The sequence below is a fragment of the Corvus brachyrhynchos genome, unplaced genomic scaffold, assembly GCF_000691975.1.
Source record: "Corvus brachyrhynchos isolate BGI_N302 unplaced genomic scaffold, ASM69197v1 scaffold44, whole genome shotgun sequence".
In the NCBI taxonomy this organism is placed as follows: domain Eukaryota; kingdom Metazoa; phylum Chordata; class Aves; order Passeriformes; family Corvidae; genus Corvus; species Corvus brachyrhynchos.
The window spans coordinates 459,298-483,323 of record NW_008238359.1 but is presented as its reverse complement, the minus strand read 5'-3'; the positions used below and the strand labels follow the sequence as shown (position 1 = coordinate 483,323).

At 38.6% G+C, this 24,026-nt stretch overlaps 1 protein-coding gene across 2 annotated transcripts in view; it reads left to right on the top strand.

The window, feature by feature from the left end:
• The first annotated feature begins 7,990 nt into the window (after positions 1-7,990).
• Positions 7,991-24,026, top strand: part of TULP3 (tubby like protein 3) — a 19,224-nt gene continuing 3,188 nt past the window's right edge. The window contains exons 1-8 of one of the 2 annotated variants that reach the window (XM_017735969.1): positions 7,991-8,083; positions 12,941-13,103; positions 14,982-15,158; positions 17,191-17,321; positions 19,107-19,304; positions 19,817-19,929; positions 20,320-20,434; positions 22,331-22,429. In XM_017735969.1, the coding sequence (XP_017591458.1) occupies positions 8,051-8,083; positions 12,941-13,103; positions 14,982-15,158; positions 17,191-17,321; positions 19,107-19,304; positions 19,817-19,929; positions 20,320-20,434; positions 22,331-22,429 (1,029 nt within the window). In that variant the 5' untranslated portion in view covers positions 7,991-8,050. The remainder of the gene's footprint in view (positions 8,084-12,940; positions 13,104-14,981; positions 15,159-17,190; positions 17,322-19,106; positions 19,305-19,816; positions 19,930-20,319; positions 20,435-22,330; positions 22,430-24,026) is intronic. The other variant, XM_017735970.1, reaches the window with a different exon arrangement.

Here is a 24,026-nt window from a genome sequence, read left to right as displayed (position 1 = left end):
CTGTTCCAGTGTTTGACTACTTTGTCAGGAAAACTTTTTCTTGATGCTGGGTAGATTTTCATGTTTGTGTCCATCACCTCTTGCCCTGTCAGTAAGTACTGCTGGCTTTATTTGCTTTACACCCTTCCATCAGGTATTTATACACATGGATAAGTTACCTCCTGAGTCTTCACTTCTCCAGGCCCAGTTCTCTCAGCCTCACCTCATGTAAAAGATACTCTGGTCCCTTAATCGCCTTTGTGGGCCTTTGATGGTTTTGCTGCAGTATATCCATATCTTTCTTGCTCCCAGGAGCCCAGAACTGGACACAGCACCTCATGTGTGGCTTCACCAGAAGAGGGGTGGTGTCACCTCCCTCAACCTGCTGACAGGGCTGTCCGTAATGCAGGCCAGGGTGCTGTTGGCCTTAAGAGGGTGAATTGCCGGCTCATCGTAAACTTGTTGTCCAGCAAGACAATCTGAATCAATTTCTGAAAAATGAATCTCAACAAGCAGCATATGCTTTATTCTTTGTTTAACCATAATTCAGCTTTTCTCCTAGGGACCTTTTGTTTCCCATATGCTGTCGCTTTACTAGCAGGTTCCTGTTTAATCCACCTGAATATTAATTCTTCCTTGTTGGGGGTGTGTTTGTGCGGGTGTGTAATAGTGCAGAGTATGTCCCACTGCACTTCTGAGATGGTAATTTTATACAGGGGTTGGTTTTGTGCTTCCACAGATACCATTTTGAAACTGAAGACAGGTGTGATCTTTGAGTGGTCATTTTACCTTGCCTGCACAGTTCCATTTTACCTTACAAAATCACTGGAACAAGTACTGTAGAGAAAAGAGAAACTTGTGTCACCTGCACTGATAAATCCTCTTTTCTCCATTGACTTGGCTGTGGTCAGTCAGTACTAAACTGCATCATTGTTTACCTAGTTACGTTTGGCATGTGAACAGTCACCCCAAAATGGATGCAAGTATGGAAAACATAGTGCTGCAAGGATAGGCTTGGATTAAATTCACTCCTTGTGTGGGTTTAGCCAACAAAAATAATTAGTGACCTGTTAATGTTTTATAACAAAAGAATGTTTGTAGCGTGTGCCCCTCAAATTCCTTTCTTCAGCACATTATTCCTGTTGCTACAAGTTTTTGGGGCAGCTGTTTTGCCACAATACAGGTGAAACATATCCATATACATATAGATACACAAAAAGAATATACATATATTCTTCAGAGCACCAACTTTTTCAGGGATTTTTTGGGGGGAGGGGTGGGGAAGGGCAGATGGTGGGTGTTTTGATTTGGGTTATTTTTTAATATGCTTCTGATCTATGTGGCTGTAAAGAAAAGTATCTGATAATTTCACATTAAAATTCCATTTTTAAGCCCGACGGCAGGTAGAAGCAGAAGTTTTAAAGGATTAGCTTGCATTTTGTTTCTTTAGGATCTTTTTAAAATTGTAAATTGATCTTTAAGTTGTAAATTGTTCAGGTAGTTGGTACAAGTTACAGGCAGGAATATGTAGTGCCTAGAGGATGCAGGTTTATTTTGAATTGAAGTAGGACATACAGATATCAATGCTTGTCTCTAGATGCTCCCTCAATCCACACTGGTCTGGCAGTTGAGTTTATTGTTCTTATTGGTTCATTTTATACCTATTTTCAAATATTCTGAGATAAATCTTATTCAATCTGTATTATGTGGGACACAGTTTCTATACTTAAGCAAATCAAGACAGTCTTTTATTCACTCATTCAGAATTGCTTCCGAAACTAGGTGTTCACTCCTTCCATCTTGTTGTTCTCATAATATGTTCAGTACGTGAAAAATTTCCCAAATAAATTTTGTGAACCCTTTCTCAAAACAGTATTCTATTGGCATTAGTGTTTCTTGGGGTGGGGAGGGATCAAAGGTCAAACTGATTTCACTGGGAGAGGATTCTTTCTGTAAAAAAGGCAGATGCACTAAAACTTGCCCTTATTGAAGTATCAGCTGCTTGAAAATAATTTAACAAAATGGTGATGCAACTTCAGCTGTGTTGCTTAGAAATAGGTGTGGCATTTTATGGCTGACTTGCAGCAGATCAGTTTACTTTTAGAAGACTTACTGCTAATGAATTATGAAGGAAAGAATATCCTGTGTTTGCCAAAACCCCCCACTCTTCTGTCTTGGGGAAGGCAGAAAAATTTGGTAATCTTCACTCTTTTGGATGGTATGCTATGCATTTTCCCAAAAATGTGCAATTATAGCTGTGTCAGGACTCTGCCCTTTTGTGGACTGGAAGGTGCATTACAGATAAATTTTGTTCCTCAACCAGTTTCCAGAGACAGTATTGCAATTTTTGTTTGGAATATAGCTTTTAAAAGATAAGAATCCTTCAACTAATGTCTTTTCTACAGCTTCTGTTTTCTTTCATAGCTGTAGTTCAGATGAGAATAATCCCCAAAAAGTTTTTGGAGGCTTGAGAGTTTGAAAACACTTTCACACCAGCTGACTCCACGTTTCTTACTGAAGTTGCTTTTACTTGCACTTCTACAGCTAAAAATAAAATCTAGTGGATGAAGATGTGGGCCACAAGCCACATTCTTCCCATTCCCTCATTTTTAAGTTCTGAGAGTATTGCTGAGAGGCATAACTGCTGCTACCACATTAATAAACTGTCCTCCAAAGGAAAAAGGAATTACATGAGCTTTGTAAGACTCTTAATGGAAGCAGTCCTCTGTAGAGTGAGAAATGGAACATGAGATATTGGAAAGTTGGGAAAATTTGTGGACCAAAATGATGTTATTGTGCCTTGAAACTCGTTTAAAAAAAGTAGAGCAATGGAAACAATTAAAAATTTAAGGATCTTGATTATTAATATATAGGTTCATATTCCCACTAGTATCAAAAGACTGTTTATTAAAAGGATTTCTTTGTCAGACTGATACAAAATTATCAAGCTTGTTTGCAACAAGGCACAGTAAACTCAAGATCTAGTTCACTTTAAAATGACCTGGAAGTTTCTGCTGAACACTTTCCCTGAATCTCTCTGCCCAACTATGGACGATCTGAAACTTTAATACCTTCCCTAGAGCTGTGCACAAACAGGTAAAATTTCCTAAGTTTTTCTCACCAAGATTTGAGTGCATATAGAGCGCTGGTATGTGCTATAAAGATACTTAGCTTGTTTTGCCTTTTAACTGTTCTATCTTTCCTTCTCTTGGGTCAGATTTTCATTTAAGGTTGGAGTGGGGTCTGTTTCTGGCAGCTAGTCTGACCTTCCTCCTGAAAGAGGCAGCCAACCTTACTTTTTCTTTACCAAACCTTCAGCTAATTGAATTGCAGGATAGATTTGGCTTATCTGAGAAAGTTTTAAGTCTTCAAGGCTTTGCTACGTTGTTTGTTTAGGAGGAGAAACTGAGTACAGTATTTCTATAGTGGAATATGAAGAATGTACATTTTGTTGAATGCAGGGAAAACTATCATGGTGTTTTCCTTTGTTTAATGTATTTCAAATCTGTCTTTCCAGTAAATTCTCAGTCATGCAGAACATTTTGTCTCTACAGGCTGCTCTTTCCTGTGGCTTTTCTTCCTTTCTCTGCTTATTGCCTCTCGTTCACAACTGCAGCCAGTCAATTCCTTTCAAAACTAGTCCATGATAAAGACAATCTTTTTTTCTTTTTTTGCCTCCTTTTAGCTTCAATAGTCAGTATATAAAGGGGATTTAATTGAAATAACTTGAAAGAAGAATGCTTAGCTCTCCCATCTGGGATAACCATGCCTGAAATAGGAGGTAAACCATAGCCTTAGTCTACAACAACAACTTTTAACATAAAATAATATTCAAGCTTGATTAAAACCTGCTGTTTGCTGTTGAAAATCCACAGCTCCATGAGTTATCCTAATGGTTAATTAGTCACAGTGTTAAATAAAAAAATTATTTGCAGTCTGAATTTGTTTAGCTTCAGTTATTTATGTCTGGGTTTTATTGTCTTCTCTCTCATCAATGTCATTTGTACCCTCAAATCCATGTAATACAGTGGAGTGCATTGATTTTGTCTTGAATAAACTGTAGAATGCATTGAAATCTTGCTAAGAGGTGCACTTTCCAGTCCTTGGGCAATTTGTTCAGCTTTCTGCTGAACAAATTCTTCAGAGTCCTTTCTCTTGTGTGGACCTTGGGCAGAATGGAAGAACATTTTCAGGCTGGTGGATTGCTTTTCTACGTTCTGCTTTAATATCAGGGTTTTTCATTATTCTCAGAGTTGGATTATACTGTGAGTTTGTGTTTGGCTGATTCAATGGTAATTATTGCCAAGTGCTTAGAACGTAAGTATTTTGGTTGGTTTGGTTTTTTTTTCAAGTACAGCATATTCAGGAACACAGACAAGCTGCAATGAAAACAATGAGAGTGTTAACTCTGCCTATCCACAGTTTGTAATGCCAAAATTTCAGTGTTATTGGAAAATATGTCCATTCTGAAAGAACTGTCAACAGATGTAGTGTGCCTTTTTTACAGAAAGGAAAATAAACTGCACAAAAAGGAAGCTTCAATTGCATATATGAATATCTGTTAAATAATTAGTGAGTTATGTCTTCATTGTGGTTGTTTACTATTCTGAAAATGGTTAGGAAAGACCAAATACATTTATAATAAATTCGTTGCATGCCCCTGTTACAACACTTTAATTTCTGATTATGAAAGGAAAACCAGGCTGATTCTGATTTCAGTAGGAATTTGAGATGCTACCAGTTGAAAATAAAACTTTTTGCTCCATGTTGGTCTGTGTCAAATCTGTGAACCCCTTTGCGTCTTGCCATTTGTCATGTTTTATTAAATAGTTGCTTTTCAACTCTCATTTTTATTCTGTATCCTGGATTATCAGTAGTCTTTCCTTGTATGTTAGGTTCTGGGTAATTTTTCCTTTCTCTGTGGCATGTGTCTGTTACCTGTAATGCAGCTCCAGTTGGATTGTAGGTGGATTCTGGCAAGTGTAGCAGTGGGGTCTGTGGGCAGGGTCTCGTGCTGCAGTGGTTGGGGAGAGGACATTGTTACAGACTGCTTGAAAATTTTCAGTTCTTATTTATCAAAGGTAAATGGGCAACTGGTTTGGTGGTTGGGATTTTTTCCCTGTTTTGAGCTGTGGTGGTGTAGCTGTGGAAATTCTGCTTCTTTTTCCTGTTCCTGATGGATACTTAATTCTTCTTATTGCATATAAACCCTTCAAACAGAACAACAAGGCAAAGAGCACAATGGTTTGGTGTGGGCATGTCCAAAGAGCACTGATCTGTGTTGTCAGTCTAGCTGAAGAAGGATTCCTGTTTGAAGCCTGCAGCTGGATTAGCACACCACTTACATTCCTTAGTGGTCAGCTGTGGGAGGGACTCTGGCGTAGCCTTTTCCTGTTAAAGGTCGTAATAACGCCAGCCCTGCTGTGGGGGGTAGAAAAAGGTTTGAAGTGTGGGAAGCTTTTTTCTGACTGGTTATTATGTTACACTTTCATAATGACGAAGTGCTGGAAGAAAGGTTGCAGGAGCAGTAAATAAAAATAGTGTGAAATTGGTGTTCTTAAGCTACTATTTATAGTGCCATATTGCTCATGACTTTAGTTTTTTATTATACTGCTTGTGTGAATCCTTGCACTTTAAAATGGAAAGCATTGATGGTTTCTTTCATTTTGTTTTGCCTGCTACTCGGCAATTTTGGTCTGTGTTTAAATTGTAAGAGAGAACACTTTGTTGTCTTTTTGCTTTATCAAGCTCTGTGCCCCGTTAGAATCTTTGTTTGGGTGTCATTTAAGTGGCCAGAGTGGAAGCACTGTGTAGTCTGTGTTATGCTCCTGATACATTATGTAACTTTATTTCAGTCTGGGTAGAAAGCAATTTAATATACGAAGTAAATAATTTTCACTGAAGATTTCCACAAGGTATGTATGTGAATCCTACCATTTTGGCACTTTGTCATCTTCCAGGTAGAAGGGAAACCCTGTAAACTTATTTCCTAAAGTGGTATTGTTTATTTCTTTTGATTTTCTGAAGAAGAGACTCAAATTGTTTGGGGATACATTTTCTGTTAGGAAAAGCAACAAAACCACTGACAGCAGCTTGTATCTACACAGGACACCTTTATGGTGTCCCTCAGAACTTGTCTGTAAATCTGCTGTTCATTGCAGATACATAGATTGCTTTATAACAAACTCTCGATTGCGGTTAACAAATGTCATCAATTTCTTAAGTCAGTAGGTGTATGAGAAGAAAAGGAATATTCCCCTTCCCTGTTGTTTTCTCTTTTTTTTTTTGTCATGAATATTTTAAGTGGAACTTTCAGTTGTTTTTCAAACTTTGCTAAAGATGGCCTTTTCCATCACCTATGCTATAAAGAATAAGCATGTCACCTTTTATGCTGAAGTTTCATGTGACAACTGTTGTATATTGTGCTGCACTCAGTAGATGTGTAGTAGTAGGTGTGCTTCTGCTTGTTTCTTTCTTGAGTTGTGGCTGTTTTCAAGTGAAGATGACTGCATTACTGTAACTGTTGCTTTGGGGATGCACAAAAGCTCTGCACCTCTATTCAAGAAGGACACTAATTTTTCTAGGCCCTCCATTGCCTTTGAATCCAAGACACTATGTATTACAGGCCTGTGTGAGGAGTAACATCAGTTTTTAGAAATGATGTTTTTCAGGGTCTTAGACCTGTTATGTGACACTTCAAATGCATTAGGAAAAGAAAGTATAGAAATAAGGAAACTGTGGAATAAAAAAGCAATGGCAGTCATAACTTGCTTTAAAATACTCCTAGTTGGACAATTAGTCAGTTTTAGAGTACATAAGTTGTTATATATGATGTGTATATACAGAACTCTTTCTGCATATTTCAACCTTCCAGAGCAGAGCCTGTGTTGTCTGGGGTAGTCTGTCTTTAAGGACCTCTGATCTGTCATCTGCTTGCCTGAAGTTGAGTCAAATGTGGGTTTGCTAGGGGGGTAAGGGGACTCTGAGGCTTTTCTTCTCTCCTTAGCTCTGTGTGCTGTAATCCAATTTCCATGGCATGTGTTTTGCAGAAACCCCACCTCTCCTCTGTCTGTCTCTCTCCATCTCTGGTTTTCCTTGTTAGGGTTATATTCAGCACTGGCTGCCAGCTCATGACTTCACGTCATTGGACATTTATGGATACCTAGACCAGAGAATTTCCTGTTTAAATTGAAATTGTGGCTTGCCCTGCTTTTCTGCATGCTATTAATAAAATATATAATGTTTGTCTGTTTCCCACATTAAGTATCTTCTTCCTGGTGCTTTCTCACTTCCGGAGAGGTCTTTGTCAAAGCTGTTTTGAAGGAAAGAGCACAACTGTGGTCATCAGAATATGTGCTTAATAGTCAATTAACATTTCCCCTTTGTGGGGTTAACTGCTCTAAATTGCATTTTATGTAATAATTCATTATCATACAAAAGGAAATAGGAAGTCTACATGGAACACAACTTAGAACAAAAAATTAGAGTTCTTACGAAGGTTATCTATAAAATACTGAAATAGGGAAATCATTATTTTTTTACCTTTAGGAATTAATGTCAGCTGTTGTAAGTACAGATTCTCTCAGGTATTAACAGTAGTTCTAGAATGTCTGGCAGGAAGAGAAAATGATTTAGGTTTGACTCCAGGACAAAACTGAGTTAATTTAGAATCGGGTATCCTATGAAGGAGCAGGGGCTTTACTGAATCGATCTGAATTGCTTTAAGCCTTTAGGTGTAATTGTCTCCTAGCCCCACCTCAATAGAGGTTTGTAATCCATCTACCAGTAATGAAGCCTTTGGTGCTTTCAAAATCTTTCCAGAATGGTTTAGTAAGGGGACTAAACTAGAGTTCAGTCTTATTTATGACAGAATGTGAAGTATGTTTTATTTTTAATACCTTGTGTCTTGGTCTTCTTGTGAGATGGAAGTAATGTGTAATAGTCATTTTTAAGACTTGATGGTGAAGTTGTTGTCTGAGAATATCCTATGCTCTTGTAATGCAAACTGTTTAATAGCAATAATTAATTATTTTGCCTATTTTGGTTTCGCAGCATCTTTGAGGATGAAAGCATGAAACTACGACAGCTGAAACTACAGAATCAGGTAAATGATAGTGCTGAAGCTAGTAGAAATAAGTATAGGAAATCAAACAGGCCTCTAGAGACTTGAGAAATGGGGGTGAAGTGCTAAAAATGGGTGGTTGAAAGAACTTTGAAGATTTTCATAGTTTTTGTTAGTTCAAGTCAACCTTGCCATGGCTTGTAGACTTGGTGTGTTCGATAAATTTATTTTTCATATGTTCTCTTATTCCATTGGGATTGAGTCGCTAGAGTGCAGGAATAAATCAATAGACAGGAAGACTGCAGGCAATTACCCATTTTAGGCATCAAAGGAACAGTTTCACCAACCTATAGAATGATCTCTTTAACACTCTTGTTGAGAAGGATTTCCAGCCTCTTTCGACCTCTTTTTGTTTCCTACAATGAAAATATTTACAGCCAAGCATGGGTCAATTATTAGGCTATAGGTCTCAGTTTTTGAAGTGCTGTTTGCTGGATGCTTGTATTACCATGTTCTTCAAAGCAATAAAGTATCCATCCTTAATATTTTTTTCTCTGTGAAATTTCAAATGCTTATAAATAGATTAGAAGATATGAGACTGTTACGATTCTCTAGCTGGCCATTTCACATGGACCACAGATCACTGTCTTGCATTTAACTCATCTTGTTCAAATTATAGTTTTTAGGAAGGCGCTTTCTCAGCTGGCAATCTTTAAATCCAGACACAGCAGTCTTCAGGGAACTGTTGCAGTGGGTAATAAACCTCTTTACAAGAACTTGGGCATTATTTGTAGTCCGAGTTTGTCAAGCTCGGACTTCAGACACTAAATTTAATACCAACATTATCTGGGTCTATAGGCACTTACCTAAAACACTTCAGAGTCAAGAGGTAAAATTTGTCTTTGGCTATATATGTGGAAGATAGGATAGTCCTTTATCTGTAGACTAGAAAGTGACACTTGTTTAGAAACAAACAAACAATTTATTAATAAACAGAATTAATTCAAATAATTTATAAAAGAGCACTTAGTGTCAAATGCCATTTGGTAAGAAGTTCCAAAATTAAGGGTGGTCTGACTGCTTGGTGACGAACCTCAGGGTCCGTTTCAGGACTGGTCTTGGGTCATAGGCTGGTAATAATCACTGTCTCCTAGTGCTGGGTACTGCAATCAGTGTTTGCTTAGTGTCAGGCCTTGCGATGGGGATGCATGGCTATTCCTCCAAAATAAAACCTCTGGGCTGGGTGGAATTCCCTCAGAGCAGCTGTCAGTTGCATCGTGAAGAGGTCAGTTTGAATAATTAGTTCCCTTTTGCTAATTTGTTTCCATCTTTCTTGGATATGGTTGAGATTGCAATCATCTGCAAAAGCAGCAGCTAGAAAATTTCACTAAATGTATTTTAACACCCTGCCCTTTGCAAATGAGATTTGTTGAGAAGTGCTAACAGTATCTAATTTAGGATTTTATAATTAGGTGTGAATATTAACTTTTAAAGTCTACTTTTACATGAATAGTACTGTGCCTTCTGAAGAAACAGAGGTCAATAAGAAATCACTACCAAATATGGACTTGCTGCTGGTTGTAGCTGATGCCCTGCTTGATTAATTAGTCATAAACATTTATAGGATATGGAATCTAAAAAAATGCAAAATGTTTTAATCCAGCAGGATCATGTATAGAATCTCTGGTCATACACAGAATCTGTAGTAAGCCATAGCAGAGACATGCCTGTGCATCCATCTTTATGATGGGTTTGGAAACACTGTAATTGCAGTAAAATATTATTTATAATAGTGCATGACATCAAGATCCATCTGTGGGCCAGCTGTGCCTGCCAGGATGCTTTTTTCTCCTGGACTACTGCCTTTTCCTTGAGGCAAGAGCATGTGGTTGCTCAGGCAGTGCTTATTTCCTCATTAGTGGAAGATTTTTGAGTCTTCTGAGGCATCTGCAGCTCCGAGTGCAATGCTGCCATCTCGCTGTGCAGGGAGAGCACGAAGCCTGGCGTGTCTCTGAATGCACCTGGTGTGGTGCGTTACTCTTGGCGTGGAGTTGCACTGATGCCGCCGTCACTGGCATCGTCACTGCTGCCCCAGCGTGAGCTCAGGGGCAGCTGGGAGAGGAGAGGATGCTCCCTTGGAACAGCTAGGATCCATCCTGCATGGCCTACTAGGGTTAGGACTATACCAACTAATAAATAGCGCAGGATTGCACCGTCAAAGCTGGAGTGGTTGGAACTTTGCTGTGTATCATCTTCCTGCCATCACAGCTGGAGAAAGAGAACACTAAACTAAGTTGTCTTAGTAGTCCACTAGATATTCTCATCTGATTTTTTGAAAGCTCATTTGAACAGGAGCTTTGTGATCCTCTAGTCATCCTATATTCTGATGTTATGGTTTTCTGTGGTGTTTCTGGAAGTATTTAACGCGTGGAGTTCACAAAATCCTGAACAAATCACTATAATTAGTATCTGTTGCTTATTTAATGGATTGTGTGTTCTGTTCATGAATTATCTACATGTTATGTAGTAATATTACATGAATTTTTACTGTAACACAGAGCTGGAGGAAAAAGCTAATTAGTAGACAAAATGAAACAAAAAGCCGTTTCCTTTTTCTACTTCCTTAGTGGAATATGGCCGGGAATACATGGGACTGAAGGGCAGGCTGCTCTGCCACCGTATGGAGAGAAAATGAACTACTATTTGCTGTCCTGCAGTGGACTTGCAGATATTTTTTGCATCTCAGTAAGCAAAGTAGTAAAGAGAAGCCTTTTAAAGAAAAATTAAATTACTATCAAGTTTTGTCACTTTGATTATCCTGAGGTTCTTTCAAGAAAGGAAGAATTTCAGTCACATCTACCAGCAGTAAACTTTGTTTCAATATAAGCTGATCCTATTGGATTGGTTTGATGTAACACAATGTATGATAATAATAATTAAAATCTAGGCTGGTGAGCAGTGAAATGTTTTAAAAAAACATATCTAATGGAATAATCCACTAAATAATGATTGAAATTATTATATCCTATGTTGATCCCAAACTCAGTTTTGCATTCTAACAGTAGCTGTATATTTATCTTATTTTCTTACTGCCTTTAGGGTATGTCTGTTTTGCTGGTTTTAGTTTTTTTGTTTTGTTGTTGTTAGGGGTTTTTTGTTGTTTTGTTTTTTGGGTTTTTTTTTTCTTTTTTCTTGCCTATTTGTCAAGTAGAGAAGCCTTGACAACAATTTTTCTCAAATCCTTATTCTAAGTATAATGTTTTGATTCTTGTTTTTCCTCTCTCTTTTGGAGAATTATAAACTTATCGTGACATTTTTTTGCTTTTCCTCAGCATTAATTAAAAAAACAAATAAGCAACACAAACCAATATAAATTCTTCTGAAAGGTTTGACTACCTTCCTAGAAAACACATTCGTAATTAGCAACTTCTAAGAATTTAAATTCACTGCTTATTTTTATTTTCTTATTCTAGACCAGTATGATAATCTCTTTGGAATTCTATGTAATTTTTGGTCTGCAGGATAATCCTTGCAAATAATTCTGCAATAGCACACACTACCTGTATTGCAGTCCATTCTTCGAAGGGTAATTCTGAATTTAAATAGAGAAAGTAATTTTGTTTCAAGTTTTTTGTTGTGTTTGTTTGTTTGATTGTGTGTTGGATTTGAGGTTTTGTTTGGGTTTTGGGTGTTTGGGTTTTTGGTTGTTTTTTTTTTCTTTTAGATAAGTAAAAAAAAAACCAGAATGGTGTTTGGGTTTTTGGTTGTTTTTTTTTTCTTTATTCTGTTTTTTTTTTTTACTTATCTAAAAGAATCAAGGGCTGAGTTGTGTTGGAATTCCTTGGGGAGAGGTTGCCTGAGAAACTAATCTCACTTGAGATAAAAAGACTAATAGGAGAGGAAAGAGCCAACAAGAGAAAAAGAATAATGGGAGAGGAAAGGGCTCCAAAGATGTCTATGTCTCAAGTGGATTGAATTGTTGGTACTGATGAATTGTTTGTCTGGTGGGTGCATTGAGACTGAAAATAATTTGATGGAGAAATGGTTTCTGTCATCAAAAACAACTTTCAGGGGTGTTCAGGTACCTAAGCAGCAGTCATGGATAAACTGCATCTACTATAAGGAGCTTGCACATTGTTTGTGTAATGGTGCAGAATATTAGAATATGATTTTTCCTTCTGCATCATCTTTGTTTTTAAGGACTAAGCATGTCTGTCTTTAAAATGGCACCATGCTCCTTTTTGCCCTGATTTAAGTCTAGAAGTTGTTTCTATTCTCATTGAGTAAGAAATCATAAATATCAAATGTATATGTATCTTGGAGAAGTAATGTTTTATTTTTTAGCATTTGGACTTACCAGTCTTTCCTTTCAGTCCTGAATTATATGGAAAAATTTTGCAAGATAGATGAAATTTGGTTTTAGTGGATCGTTCTTGTTATAATTACTGTTATTTATTTGTCTCTCCCCTTTAAGTCTTATCTCTCAGCATTGATTTCTGGGAGCTATTTGTTTTAAGTTCTCCCTATAAAATGATAGCTTTTGAGACAAAAACCTTTTCCTTTGCAAGTCCTGACTGTTTCATACTGGATTATGGATGACTTTGTCTATTTGTGTTAAGGACTGCTGCAGTTTAGACTGGGTGAAGGGATTTAACTGGTAGTCTCAGGTCAGAAAATAAGTAGGTGTCCATGTCAAACTCTCATGGAGAATCAAAGGCAGTATTTTGCTCCAAAACCACAGTGATATCTGTGTCTAGGATTTTTGTAAGAGATTGCAAGAATATTTCAGGTTTATTTGAGATTCTGATCAGGGACGTGTCATTGCCAATGGCTGAGGCATGGATTCTGCCTCTCTAGGTGTGGTTATCCAACTGTTTCCTGCTTTTTTTTATTCCACAGAGAGCCCTTCTAGAGAAGAAGCAGAGGAAGAAACGTCTCGATCCGCTGATGGTACAGCCAAATCCTGAGGCCAAGCTGCGTAGGTCAAAGCCCAAAGGGTGCGAGGAGCAGACTCCTTTAGTAGAAACTCCTACCCCTGTCCACAGTGATGTTGTTTTACATGGTAAATAATCAACCTGATTGCAACAATGTTCCCCAAAATCCCAGTGCATGCATTATGCCACAGATGAGCACCTACGTTGCTGTGGTAGGGGTCAAGTGATAAGATTGATTTCATACCTTTTTTTATGCAGAAGTTGAACTGTAGTACAGTATGGTTGAGCAATACTAGACTGCAAAAGCAAACAAAAATCTCACCTTGATTTTTGTGACAGCTGGAAATCCTCACGTGCCCTTGAGTAATCTCTTCCTTGGGTTAGGCTAGAAGAACTGCAGAAATGGGCTGGGAACTTCTATAAAGGTAGGGATATATGAATCCAAAGTAAGAAAATCTTCTGAAGGTGTAAGATAAAGAAAAGAAAAGAATTCAATAGTGATTGCTTGTACTTTTCCTTATGGTGTCATGGCATACTCCATCTCAAGATTGCATATGACTGAATGATAAACAAGCACTATGTTAGGTTCTTGATGGCTTTTACTTCACCTGTTGTTTTCTGTGGGCTTCATTGAGACAACTGAAACATGACAAACAAGCTATAGTGGTCCACAAAGTGAAAAGCACAAAGTGCTATCAGGGCCAAAGGCAGTAACTTGGTGGCCTCAAAACATTACACTAAAATAGTGACCATTCTTTTAGAAGTGAAAAGAAATGCAGTAGGGAGAGCCTTAAGACTCCCATGTCACAAGGAGATAAAAAGAGCAGCAATGAAATCCTTACATTCCAGTGGAAGTGTCAGGATGTTGTTTATGAGACCCAGCATCCCATCAGTCTATCAAGAAAGTAATGGGAAACATTCTAAGGCTTTGAGTTGTGTGCTATTGCAGGGTGTTATAATACAAGCATTGTACTGATAGCAAATTAATAGGCTCAGTAGAATTTTAAACCCCCAAACAAATGGCTATTATCTGGTTTGAAGATCACATTTGGAACTATGTTGTCCCTTCTCTCTTGAATATTTTTCTTTTTCACCAGATGCCTTTCGGGATCATAGGAAGGAAAGTGGTGATGTTTATGGTAGCATTTATGTGTTTAAAATCAGGTATAAGAAAGCTTCTGTTAAAAGACACTTTCAAGTCAGGAAGAGAATGAGAGATAAGATTGGTATAACTTGTAAGGTAGAAGTCTTCAGTAATACTCAAACGAAAGCTTAACTGCTCACTCACTACCTTCCATAGTTCTGAGGCTTCCTCACTGCAAACAAATCCTGTTAATAAGTGATAACAGCAGTAAACCTGTCAGAAATACAATGCCTAGATAAAGCAGTAAAGTTTTAAGAAGGAAAACAGTGGGAAAACAAGAAATCCAAAGCTGGATTGTGTGCCACATATTAAAGAGTTATGCCAGACCCTGACATCAAGATGCCTCCACCAGTTGGAAGGTGTGGTACACAGCTGTGTTGAATGGTTTAAAAATGGACATTTCATTCTAACCAAAAGATAGGGTTTTTTTCTGTCTACGGCTATAGATGCTTTTATCGAATTGATTTGTGATGCTCACTGTAGAGTACCCGCTGGCACAGGACCGAACAAACAAGAAGAAGGAAAAAAAAATAAGGGAGATGCCTGTAAATAAATTGAAAACTATCAATGTGCATGACAAATATAACTTGTTTTAATTGCTTAAGCCCTTGTAGACAGGTAGACACGATCACTATATTTAAATAGGGAGAAACTGATAACTGTGATATGTTTAAAGTAATAGGCAGTCTGTACCAGAGTCAGGTCTGATTCCTCCCAAGCCTTCTGACAAAAACTGAACAAGTGTATTTCAGTACTTTAAAGGGATTCTAGAGGAAGGGAAGATGAAAAGAGCCACCATCCTGGGATGTATCTTTGGCCATGAAAAGCAGACTTTAGAATTCTGTTTCATTTTGGTCTGCAGGCATTGATGGACCAGCTGCTTTCCTGAAATCGGAAGTGCAGGATTTGGGGACCAAGCTCCAAACTCTGTCTGCTGGATCTACCAAACCAGAAGACAATGCAGATAAGGAAAATGAGGGAGAGGCTGCAACAGACACAGCAGGCAAACCAGATCTGCAAGAAATATTACAGAAACGAGGTAAGAGTTAATAATGGGCAAATGTCTTTTTTGGCGCTCTTCTTTTATAACTTTATTTCAGTGTCATTAAAAAATGAGGAATCATGAAATAAATGTCTGCAGGATATCACTTTTAAAAGAGCTAGTAGATTCTACTGCATGTGGAAGTGCAGAGCTGCAGTTCCTTTTCCTGATATTATTCGAACCATACCAGGTATATTTTAAGGGTTTCTCAATGTGCTGTATAATTTCTGGTCTTTCCAAGGAAATTGCTGACAAAATGATATACCACATTTTGGTAAAGTTTGGGGTATTTTTATTCCAGATATGTTATATCTTGGTAAAATGCTTGAATATTTTCACAACAGCAGGACCCTTCAGTAAATGCCATGATTTAACTCTTCAGGAGACTAACAGGAAAGGTGTTTTTTTCTGAGTCAGAGGCTGTCACAATCAGCAGTTTTTGAGTTATATATTCAATAGTTATATCCCATTGAGTAATTTCCTAGTGGAGTGTCAAGCTCTGTCTGCCAAGTATCTTAAGTTGCTGACAGTACCACAGGAAACCTCTTTTTGTTGCATGCAGCCTAAGCATTTTGCAGCAAAATAATGGTTAGTGTTTAATTTAGTATACAGCTTGTTTTTATTTTGCAGAGCTTGTCTCCCAGAATGTTTCCAGTACACTGCATGTATTGAGGTACTATCACATACAGAGGTATTCTCATCCAGTTGTCAGATGCCACAGCTGCTTACCTACAGATAGCAACATTACACAAGAGTTAGAAAAGGAAACAGGAGAGAATATCCAGTAACTTCAGGGGAAATTAGTGGAGGTAGAATATAAACAGTGAATTTTGAAATTGGCTGGAGTACTAGGGGTCAACGCCTTTCCTCTTCCTAAACGTCCTTTGGGAAGTTTACTGACAGGTTGTTAAGACTGGATTTTTCTGTTTTATCTGAGACTTCCATCAGCGCCCCTTCTCTGCAGTGCCATTTCAGAGCATTGTTATAATATTTGTTCTCAGAAAATGATTCCGTTTAGCAGGCTGTGTTCATTTTCTGTAATGCTTTATGTACATTTCCTTTCTACAGCCAAATTAAATAAAAGAATCACAGAAAAAATCTCAGAATCACGGAATCTATTTGGTTGGAAAAGACCTTTGAGGTCATCGAGTCCAACGTATGACCTAGCACCACGTTGTCACCTAGACAATGGCACTGAGTGCCACATCCAGTCTTTCCTTAAACACCTGCAGGGACGGTGGCTCCACTACTTCCCTGGGAAGCCCTTCCTAATGCCCAATCACCCTTTCTGTGAAGAACTTCTTCCTAATGTCCAATTGATGATGCAGTTCCAAGTGGAAGGACACACCAAACAGTGACGTGTACAGAGGCTCTTTTTAAATGTTTTTATGCAGTTATTTTAGTTATATACCCACAGTCATCTCTACATGGCTATGCTTAGGTTAAGATTAAAGACGTCCTGAAACTTCTCAGTCTGTGCTTCAGTTTTAGTACTCAAGTCGTTATTAGTATTTATGGACCTGAGTTTTTGGTGCTGATGTAAGAGCAGGAGGGGCTCTTACTGCAAAATTGGCATATTCTGTTTCAGTGTGCGTGAGACTAAGGGGTAATGGTAAAGGATGTAAACTCCAGAGAGTCCAACTTACAGGATAGGTGTCAGCATATTGATCTGGATTTCCTTTTATTGTTGTTCTTAAGACACGGAGGACTTTTTTGCATAAAAATAGGCAAAATTAATTCAATGACAACATAAACTAAGCAATATGTTTACGTCATGGAATATCATGTAAAATCCATATTAATAAAGGCCTGACAGCTGCTTGATCATCTGCACAGTGACTGATGCAAAATATCAGTAGGAATTTGAATTACAAGGCTCAGGAAGAGATATAGCACATGAAGAAAATCAGCAGTTGAAATAACAGAAATTGAGTGTGAATAGGTATTCAAGAGTCATATATGAATTAGTGATGCCATGAACTCATGACACCTTCTTTCAGAGATTATGTTTGATCTTGTGTTCTGACAGGAATTTCAGGCAGTTTGAATTTTGATGAGGAGGACACAGAAGAGGAAGAAGCTAGTAAGAGACCAGTATCTCATTCACCATACCCTGAATCTGAGAGGCCTAGTTCTGCATCCAGCGAGAAGTCTTTTGCAGTAAGTGTCTTGAAATCCATTTCTTATAAGCACTAGGCACACGCTTGATTTTAGTGCTAAGCCCTGGAGCACTGGCTTAAAATATAGTAGCTGCAAGTACAGTAGCCAGCAGTATTATTCCCTGAGAGCAGAGGGAAGGTCAAGATTGTCAGGTTATCTGACTGAAGGGACATTGAGTTAAACATAAAGACATAGCAATGATCAAAGGAACAATTGTGGGTGGAAGATCCTAAGGAGCCTAATCAGTGACTAGGGGAACACAGTGAGTCAGCACTATTACCCTTAAAGGAGACAGACTGGGCCATTGTCTCTGCACAATTCACCAGAATGACTCAGAGAAGCTCTGAAATGCCATGCAAATATAGGAGGGATTTCTTCCTGAAGATTTATAGCATTTATTGTGGGATGCAAAGGGGAACAGAATTTTTGGAATGGAACAGAGAGTGATGGGATTGGACAAACTTTATGTGGGATGTTTGGGGGAAGGAATTTAAGAGGGAAAAGAAAGGTATCAAGGTGGATCAGGGAGTAGTAAGTGTGGAAAGACAGGGATTAAAGGGGGTAAAAGGCATCAGATATGTGTCAACAACTGGAAAACAGTACGATTATCTGCCCAAGCCTTGTGCCTTGATTACTTCAGCATGTCCCACTCTCTTTTGAAACTCCACTTGTAACTATTTCTCGTGTGAACGTGTTTTGTGTGTGTGTGTGAGATACACATACATATATACATACATACGTTGACAAATTATGTGCTGGACTAGTCAGTGAGTTGGAAGAGACCAGCATCAGGAAGACCTAGGGTCTGAGCTAGACCAAATAAAGGCCGTGGGGTTTGAGCATGGGTGCTGGACACCCTTCAAAGTCCATGCTGTGGGAAAGACCTGTCTGAGTGTATTTGTGAGGGGACTGTATGTATGTTGCTCTGCACTAGTAGGGGAGTAGTGTAGGACATCTGGGTGTCAGCTTCTTGGGACACTAGGCTGTGGGTGCAAACTGCTGGAGATACAGGGTGGTGGGTGCTGAAGGGGGGGAAGGGGTGAGACCCTCTAGTGAATTTCCAATCTATGTGTGTGTGTCTGTGCTATTCACTCAGGTTTCCTACTGGCTGTAGCTATTAATGGGGATAAACCTGCAACTTCATCTCGAAGGCCCAGTCAAAGAGGAATCTCTTGGGTGCTACAATTCACAGAATACAGCTACCTCTAAGAAAAAATTACTTTAATGACCTGTACCAGATTTCTATTAGAATGCTAATTCCTTTGAAGACCCTATCCTGACTGTACACATTGTTCTAAGGCTCTTCCAACATTTAGTTGATATGGTTCCACCAGCAGCTTACTCCATCTCTGCTACTGTTCTGAACCAACATAATCTCAGCACTCATTTCAGTCACAAAATCCCAGCCTGTCTTACTGCAGCATCCATCAGTCCTGCTTTATCATACTGTTTTATTTTCCACAGCATTTGAAGTTCTAACAGCAAAGAGGTTGTTTGCTTAAAATATTTTCAGCATCTCATCCTATTTCCCCCTTTCTAATAAATCACTCATGTCTGCTTAATGGGTACTTTTTCTCTTTTCCCCTTGGAGACCCTTGTCTTTCTTCAGAGTAAAACGTTCAGCTGCTTTCTTCTGAGGAAACACAGGTGGTATCTTGTTTAGCCTTCCTTTCCCCAGTATCTTCTGCAGACATGGTATCTTATGTTTCAACAAACAGTATTTTCTTGTGGAATACCAGACTTTAATCTAATATTAATTTGCTAATATGATGCTTCTTCCCACAGGAAACAGGTGCTTCCTGTAGTCCATCCCCTCAGGCAGAAGCACAGCTGGGAGAAGTAGAGAACTTGGAGGATTTTGCCTTGCGCCCTGCACCCCGTGGAATTAGTGTCAAGTGCCGAATCACTAGAGATAAAAAGGGAATGGACCGGGGGCTCTTCCCTACTTACTACATGCATCTGGAAAGGGATGACAACAAAAAGGTATTGGAAGCAGCACACATTATCTTGGCTATTGTATGCCTACCACAGAATATTTTTGGTGCAAGGGAGAGCTTCTGGTAAGAAACCAGTAGCTGAGGAGATGCATCAATGCAGATGAGGACGGCTTATATTTGGCCAAGGTACTAAGGAGGGAATTAGCATGTAATTAGCATTGTATTATGGTTTGAAAGTCATAATGCAGTGAAAGATTAAATTGAAAAAGTATGAAAATGTTAAATGTCAAAAAAGAGGAGGAAGACTCAGTTGCTCCAGAAGAAAAGGAGGTGAGACTAGAACAGACAGTTGCATTAAATATAGACTGCCAAGTGAGCTGGTGGAGGGATAGGATTTCAGGCTGGCCGCTTTGGAAGAGAACAAAATTGTGGAGACAGTAATATTAACACAGAACAAAGAAGGGAATGCAAATGGGAAATGGAGAGATAAACAGTTTGGATAGCAATGCCTCTGCATTCTTACAAAGTACAGTCTTGATCAAAGTTTTGTATTTTCAGACATTCCTTCTTGCGGGGAGAAAAAGAAAGAAGAGCAAAACATCCAATTACCTCATATCAGTTGACCCAACTGATTTATCTCGGAAAGGGGAAAGTTTCATTGGAAAACTCAGGTGAGAACCATAGATTAAAACTATAGACAGTTGAGATAGGTTTTTAATTTTAATTGAGTTGTGGTTATGACTTGCAATCTGTTATAAATTCAGAGAGAACGAACTTAGGTTGTTCTGCTCAATGTAATCTCTGTTCACTTGGGTTGGCAGCCTTCTTCAGCATTACCATGGACTGTGGCAACTCAGAGAAGAAATTGTCTAGGTGCTTTTCTGGGATAGGTTACAGGCTCACCATGGGCACGTCATGGAAGCTCCTTACTGAGCTGGCAACAGGAAGATTCAGATGGCAGGACACCCGTGGTTTTGCTGTGCTGTACAAATACCTTCAGAAGATGACAAAACTTTCTACTGATGCCTCTCTTTCTGTGTTTTTCCATAAACTGACATTAGGTCAAACCTCATGGGAACCAAATTTACAGTCTATGACCATGGAGTTAACCCAGTCAAGGCACAAAGTCTAGTGGAAAAGGCTCATACAAGACAGGAGCTTGCAGCTATTTGTTATGTAAGTATTGCCTCTCCCTTTTTGCCCTTTTCTTTGTGCCTGGTTACCGAGGAAACACAGCTTGCAAAATCGTGCTGCTGCCAGCCTCCTCCACTTAACTTTGGAACCAAGTGACCAATTTCAACCAGATACAACGAGGGGCAGAGGGCTCACAGATAAATTCTTACAAGTTTAATGAAAAAAAAAAAAAATCAAAGCCAGGAGTGGGAGAAACACCCAAACTAACATCCTTTTGACCTTCTTATCTGACCTATTCAGTGTGTGGCCAGTCAGCACATCATTTACATGGAGCCAGCCACAGCAGGAACTGCCTTGTGCCCAGCTGGTATCTGGTAGACCCTGAGAAGGAACTGGGAAGACCCTGTGAAGCAGAATTAGTTTTTGGGGAACCAAAAGCATTTTGAGGGATAGGAGGGAGTTGGCATTATTTCAGTAGCAGCTTGTTGGTGGTAAGGATGTGGTTCCAAGGTAAATTGTGATTCACTAGCTCTGTTTTAGAGACTTCTGCTCTTGTGAATCGCCTCAGTATAGGATTCAGAGTGAGGAAGCACTTGTGGATACTACAGAATTACATGAGAGTTCTCATGTCACATTGTTTCATATTCCAGTCCTACAGTTTGAGTAAAATTTGAGGTTCTCTACAAAGCAATGGCTGTCAAGTGGAAGGATTTTTACTTTACTCACAGGTATGGTAATGGAAGCTTAAAGCTGCATTAGCCTACTGGAGCAGCATCTCAATTTTTTTGCTTTTGCTCTTGATCTTAATGGCACTTGGGAAAAAATTTATGTGATAATTCCAGTACTAGCCTGTTTATAGAAGTATCACTAGATATTTTCTTTGTACATAGTATTCTTCAGTTTCCTACCTAGCTGGACACAGCAAGGCGTTAGAATAGCATAGCCAGTTAATATAAAGTCAGCTTTTCAGAATTCTGAACTTTTACCTACAAAGAGTTTGTAGAGTTTAAATATTAATAAAATCAGTACCCTCATTCTTATACATGTCCCTAGATTTTTTTGAAGTGAAGTAATAGAAGTTGCAGCTCCAAAGACCTTTGTCTGTGTCTGCAAAATGCATTTATGTGTGAGGAGAAGCTGTATCACTTCTGTCAATCAATTCAGTACTTCTAAAAGATTCTGGCTTTTTAACTGGTCTTTGGAAATTTTAAAGGTTATCACTGACATTGTTAGAGAACATTTTAAATATACCCTTGGATTTTGGCTGATACCGTTAAATGAACAGTTGGAGAGTACCAGGACTTTTTTCCTTTGCTCTTTGTACTCAATCCACTTGGAGCAGTCTCCTTCAGTACTCTGGAAGAATCTGCTTGATTTAAGATTGAAGCTTGGATAGTTGCTGAATACTTCCCTTCCAGGGTCTGTTCTTAAACATTTATAAACCAGTATGATTTGAGAGAAAATTGTAGGTGTGTTCTTAAACACAAATAACAACACCTGAAGAAAAATGTCATTCATTGTTCAGATGGATAGATTAACTGGAGATATATAGACAACATAAACTCAAGTCAAAGGTATTTTGCCTTTTATCATACTTAAGCTTGTTCACTAGCAAGTTTTCAACTCATTATTGCCTCAGATGCAAAAAACTTATGCACTTGTCTATTTTGTTGTAAATGTTTCAGTAGGCTAAGAAATGCACTCCAAATTAGTTAACACCATGTATATCTCCTAACACCTTTCTCTAAATGAGAAAGGGAGAGAAAGCAGTTCTCAGTGATTAAACACAGTTGCAGTTAGATAACTGCTCCTAGCGTTGTAGCCAGCACAACTCTAAAAACTAATACAAATGGGGATACAAGTTCAGTTTTGCTGTCTTTCCTTCTTTGAGGTGAAGTATCTCATTTACTGAAAATAAAGGCTTTCCTTGTCTTTCAGGAAACTAATATCTTAGGATTTAAGGGTCCCAGAAAAATGTCCGTGATCATTCCAGGAATGAACATGAATCATAAGCGAATTCCAATCCGTCCACGAAATGTGAGTTACGAAGTTTGGTCATGTTTCAGATTGAAGGAAGAGGTCAAAACTTCCCTGTAGAGGCCTGGCTGTTACTGACAATCAGGGTTTTTAGTAGCCAGGGCTTTATCAAGTCTCCTGGAGAGTAAATACAGTGTAGCCTAAATGTGTTAATAATTTGTTCTTGCCTTTTACAGTGTTTGTATCCTTACGGGTCCTTTGGTCAGCCTAAATATTATTTACTGATCTCTATGTTGTTGCTGTTGCACATACAAGCCACCCTCATGGTGGGACCCTGTTGTGCTGAGGGTTGGATGAACACAGGACACGCTTCTCCCAGGAGCTTGCATTCTTAGCCAGGATGTGGATTGCAACAGATAGGTAATAGACAGATAAGGTACTGCTGGTGCAGTAGCAAGAGAATAGATACTTTTTTGATCAGAATGCTGTTGGCTTTTTTGTAGGAGTAGCAGAAAAGGAGGATTCTTGATGGGGAAGGAAGGATGAGGAGAAGGACTGAGTTTCATTGTGACTATTTAGTGAGGATTTCTCATATAAGGGGCGTTACAGCTAAAAGCTTACAGAACAGTATCTGAAGGTATGTTAAGGTGTGTGATGAAAATTGTTAGGTTCCCTTAATGTGGGTTTTATGTCTGGTGACAGAAGACCAAAAGAAAGAAGAGGCACCGACTGAAAGGTGTGGTCATATGAGTAGGACAAGAATGTATTTCCTGAGGTCAGAGACAAAAATCTTCAAGAATGGAAATTGAGTCATGAGAGCCCAGAAAAGAGATTTAATTCTTGTGAATGGTCAGAAAAATTGTATCTGGAAATGGTCATTTTTTCATTGTCTTTCAGTTGGTGTTGCCATCTCCCCCATTAGTACAGTAATGGTCCTGTGGCCCTGCCTATACTTTTCTCCCCTAAATCTAATTTCACTTTGTTGGTGCCAGTTCTCAGGGGTTTGGTTTACATCTTTAAAAAGTAAATAGAGATAAAGTTAAAAAATAACTAAACCGAACAGGAAGTTTTATTTAGGTTATCCTCAAAAATCCACTATGGTATCTTTGCACAATACTGAAGTACATACTATAGCCCTATCAGTCAGACCTCCACAACAGGTTGTTTTCTGAGCATTTTTTCCTGTTAGTAGCTTAAGCTTGGATACTCTTTCTTCAGAGTTTTAGCATATATAGTTTGGATTTTATTTGTTGCAGAACTTTTAAAATGAAATCATATGTCATGTTTCACTACAACCTGAATCTCCTTGTAATTCATTGTTTGTCAAATTTAATGTGCTGTTTTACTTCCTCTTTGTATCTTTTCTGTTTTCTTTCTCTCTGGTTTTCACACTGCATCACTCATTAGACCCAATAGGATGACATTTAACCTCACATCCTGCTGCAGCCTTTGGACTTTCTACTGAAGCACTTCAGGGCTTGGCATTGTGCAGTTAATTGTAGATTATTGTCTTTTATTTCAGAGTGTAGAATGTTAGAAATGGAAACTGGATGCAACAGGATCAGAGAAAGAGTATGAGACTCAGAAGGGATTCATGCCAGCAGGACAGCAATTATCTGTGGACTCTGAATTGCTCCCTTTCCTGTACACAGACTTC